The sequence below is a fragment of the Cricetulus griseus genome (genome assembly GCF_003668045.3).
Source record: "Cricetulus griseus strain 17A/GY chromosome 1 unlocalized genomic scaffold, alternate assembly CriGri-PICRH-1.0 chr1_1, whole genome shotgun sequence".
NCBI classification, from domain to species: domain Eukaryota; kingdom Metazoa; phylum Chordata; class Mammalia; order Rodentia; family Cricetidae; genus Cricetulus; species Cricetulus griseus.
The window spans coordinates 44,999,680-45,004,534 of NW_023276807.1; the positions used below are offsets into that span (position 1 = coordinate 44,999,680).

The window sequence follows — 4,855 nt, forward strand, 5'->3', positions numbered from 1 at the left end:
GGTCTTCACTGAGAAGACTGTAAGACGGATGAAGTGAAGAAACATCAGCTGAGCAATAGGACTATACTTTTATTGAATGCTGGGTGTTTGACTACTGAAATATTAGATAACTCTATGCTTTTGTTCCAGGGATTTCTTCAACAAATGATGTTTCAAGAGCCAAGGTAATAAAGGCAGGTGAAAGTTTTGAAGAGGTGGTGTTCCTTTGGAAATTACGAGATTTTGCTAGCAGAGCTGACATCACTGGACTCTTCTTCTGCTTCTGAAGTGGAAACAGCAGGTTCCTCCTCCCTAGAAGACGTCACATACCTATTGTGAAAACAAGCGTACACAAAGCATGGGAAAATAGCAAGCAAAATCAGACTGTTCATATAATAATTAGGTGAATCCTTTCTCGTGGGTTGCCTTTGTTTTGGAGCTGGGGATGGAGGGCCACTGTCAATACTTCCTCCACTACCATTTGTAAAGCACTCTGGTGGGTCCCATCCCAAGTTGCAGTGGCAGTGGTGTAAGTTGTTGCAGACTCCGTTGCTGTTGCATGTCTTTGGTGAACAATCACTTACCCAAACTGACTTATTGACACACTTCCTATCAATGCACACATGCTCTGGACCACAGTCTGTGCCATCTTTCACATGGCCAATGTCAGGTATTGTCATCCCAAAATGGTAGTCAGTTCCCCAACAGGTGACACCATTGAGGTGAATCCAGTGGACAGTGGAATGTCCTTCCAAAGTAGGAATAACTTTTACATTCTCACACTGAACTCTCCCACAGAGGATGTCTGAGTCCTTACATCTTAGGTATGTACTTCTGAATATACCACAGTTGCCAAAACGGTCTCCTTGGGTGTTGATTTCCCTGTAGCAACTCTGAGCTGCACTCCTGGCTTCTTTGCCAAAGATTTGCTGGCACTGTTCATCTCGGCTATTACATCTCTTTTCATAGCAATAGCCACCATCTTTACAGGAGCTCCCATCAAGCAAATAAACATCATTAGGGCACTCATGTGAATGTCCATCACACCATTCTGGAAGGTCACATTCATTGGCCGGTTCTCTGCACATTGTGCCTGATGGCATGATCTTGCAATCTTTGCAACAAAGCCCAAAAGCACAGGAAGCCCCACCTTGCAGCATGCAGCCCTCCACACAGCATGGATCAGCCCTACATGCCTGCCAGGATCCACAATCGCACTGCTCTCCATCCTCAACCACACCATTCCCACAGGACTTGAATTTGAACTTCATTACTGGCTTCTTTTCCTTGCGCAGACAGTTGGCACCAGCATAGGTTGACCAAAATGCAGCATAACTGCAGTTGCTGAATTTGTTGACACCAATGCCTGCTTGAGCCATTATGCATGCATAATATCCACATTTACATGTGTGCTCATCATGCTTCAGACCCAAATTATGACCAATCCCATGTGCTGTAAGTTGTCCAAAATGATGAAGTTCAGAGCCTTCAAGACGATCAACTCCACAATTCTTAGATTGCACACAAACAGATCCGACATCAGCTAAGCCATTTTTTGAACCAAAATCATGTTTCACAAAAAGATGTGCAATATCATTTTGAATACGATTATTAAGGCTGATCCACTTCCAATAGCAAAAATCCCTCAGGAGGTGATCTATGGTAGTCACTTTCACTTGGTTTCCTGCATTCCACATCTCAACTCCAAATAGAACTACTTCAACATCCAGTGTAAGAAAAATCTCATGGATTGCATGCACAATGATCAATATTTCCCGTAACACATGTGACAGATTGCTATTCAGATAACGAATTCGCTCATGGTCTACGACCAATACCAGGTTAAGAAAACGCTTGTGGGCCCACCAGCCCTCATAGCTGCTTTGCATCAGTGTGTGGTTATCAGTCTCTTGAAGCTTCATTTGCAGGGCTATCTCCTCTTCTGTTAATGCGCATCTCATGGGGAGTAATTTTGTCTCCTCATTGTCTATCTTATGAACCAAATGTTCAAATGTGGAAGAAAGGTTCTTGGGCTTAATTTCATACACTGTTCCATTTACCTGTAATGTTCCTTGAATGCCTCCAAAACATGTGGTAAGAACAACCATGGATTCTGGGTCTCCATCCATATAGCCATGGTAGTAGCAATCTTTCTGGACAAAAGGCTGCTCCTTGTGCAGAGAACCTTGGTCAGTGTAGGTGAACACAGAGAGGTGTCTAGACATGAAAAACTTGTTGGCTTTCATGTAGATAACATGCCTCTGGCCCCCAAAGTGCAGGCTATAGGTCAGCCATCCCATAGCCCACATTGTTCTGTTGCTTGTGACCCGTAAGGGTATCACTACTTCTGGGAGGCTGGTGTGTTGAGCATGCCCATTCAAGGGCCATGTTGAAAGAATGATCAACATCTCCAGCCAGAGGTGCTGATGACTTATACTTGTGTGTGCCCCAGCCTCACTCATAGCCACCGTGTCCCACAAGACATCCAAGGAGGATGTCCTTTGTCTTGGTTGCAAGCAGGGCTGACTCAATGGTCTGTCTTCTGGCTGAGTTGATGCATTAGAGCAGCAAGACTAAATGAAATAGGAAAAAGAAGGCAGACATAGGAGTAGCTTAGCTTTGGGCAGGGCAAGGTGAAGAGAAGGAGTCAGGTATGAGATTAAATGTCTTTGGTATTGGTCTAAGGCACAACTCCACTTAGTGCATTTGATTTGCTGTTTAATTTTGTTGAAGTACAGTCAAACAATGAATGCATGTAAGAATTATCATGTTGATGCTTTCTGAACATAGATAAGGAACTCTTAGATTTAACATGTTGTTTCTTAAATCTAGGAGCTCACATACCTACAATAAATACTTAAAGCAAAAGATGTCAATAGACAGTGACCATGTATCATATTTCAACAAGGCAGTATTGATGTCTATATTTCAACTTGGAATAAAGACAAAGGTGCTCTTTCAATTTCCAACAATAAATTGTTGTGTAACTTTATTTAGGATGGCTTTGTAAGTGTTCCTCATATTATATTTATTTTCAATTCAGTATACACACATACATGCACACACACACACACACACACACACACACACACACACACACACACACACACACACAAAATCTCTACATATTAAAAACAAGTATCAAATTTATGGACTTGAAAATTGTCAGTGTATCACTATTTAAAAGCCTACTGCCAGAGTTCCTCATTCTTGGTGGGGAAGCTATTGGTATCTTTTTTTTTTTTAAAGTGGACTTACCGTTCCTGTCTAGTAGTTTTATAAATACACTTGTCTTCGTAGGTCAGTGTTCCTGCTAGCTTTAGTCAGAGAGGCTACTGTTTGCAGTGTGTTCCTAGAAACACAAAACATGAAATAATGAACAACATCTCCAGCCAGAGGTGCAGATGAACTGACATCTTGGTATGTATATCAGATAGCCTGACACCTTGGCTGAAGTGTGAAGTCATTGAGAGATATATTTTAAACATGTCCCATGTTTCTTTAATAATTTATACATGTGTTCCACACTGTTCTTAATTCTATCAATTTTTTAACCTCACTAAGGAACCCAGCAGAATATAGACATTGTATTTCCTTTTATAGGGTAGTTTTTATTGTTGAATTTAAATCAGAATACATTAAGTTATAAAACTAATAATTTTTCATTTAATTCTTTTTTATTCAACATTGGTTTTTTCCACCCATTTCTTTCCTGAATCTCTGATTTGTCAAATAATACAGTTTACTTAATACATTATTTGGAAACTTGTTTTAGGAGCTTTACTGATGTAATTTTAGAATTTTAACAGTGTCTTGTTTGCTTGGATACAGTAATCAAGATAAAAAATTAGAGGCTTAGAAGACTGGAGAGATGGGTAAATATATAAGATGCTGGAGGGGTAAGCATGCAGACTGAGAAGATCATCAAAATCATAGTACAGCACAGAGTTGATGGTTTGACTCTATAAAACCCAATACCACCATATGGGACTAAAGAGAAGTAAACAGAAACAGATAGATCTTTGGGGCTCTCAGGCCACCCAGTCTAGTAAAGCTCTTTTGGCAGTGGGAAATACTGTCTCCAAAATACGGTACAGAGAAATGAAGAAGGCAAAACAGCCTTTATCTTCTTTGGCCTACACATATATGTGCTTCTATATGCTTTCACATACACAATCATAAGTCAACACACACACACACACACACACACACACACACACACACACACACACACTAGGATATTGCACAAAATGTTTAGAGACTAAAGCAGAGAAGAAGAGGCAATCTATTGGGGACAAAATTTCTAAATTATGAGCAATACCTTCATGTTCTCATTTGTTTTTCATGGTTTTTGTGGTTTGTCATTTTTTAAGATAGCATTTCAGTATATATATGATTTTTGTCTGACTTTGATTTCACAGTCCTTTAACCCATGGCTCTCAGATATATGCTAGGATTAGAGACATATAGCACCATATTACTCTCCACACTTTTCTTGAAATACATTTGAAATTCTAAATATTAGTTTTGTTTCTGATGGTAAAAGCTTATTTATTATTGATACTATATTCTTGGTAAATAACACATACAAATTCATCATAAATTATTTTTAATATGTTGCCAGGCAATCTTCTTAAAGGAAAAAAATCAAAATATAATATGGATTGTCTTTGTACTGTCTACAATATTTTATACAATGCCCCAACATGCCGTAGATCCTCAGTGACTATCTCATCTTCATTCATAAAGATACTTGGTGCCATATAGTACAGAAACCTTAAATTTGACTTTCAAATCTCTTGTCAATTGTTTTCTTTCCATAGCTTCATCAAATTTATCAACATCTGTACTATAGTTACTACCTAGCATTTTTTGA

General features: G+C 39.2%; 1 protein-coding gene across 1 annotated transcript; it reads right to left on the bottom strand.

Annotated features, from left to right (window-relative positions):
- Positions 1–212: 212 nt before the first annotated feature.
- On the bottom strand, positions 213–4,306 carry LOC100750541 (disintegrin and metalloproteinase domain-containing protein 25). Its single transcript, XM_027391027.1, has 2 exons — positions 4,301–4,306; positions 213–2,552 (listed from the first exon to the last, which is right to left on the bottom strand). Exons 1-2 carry the CDS (start codon positions 4,304–4,306, stop codon positions 213–215), a joined length of 2,346 nt encoding a protein of 781 aa, XP_027246828.1.
- Between the last annotated feature and the right edge of the window lie 549 nt (positions 4,307–4,855).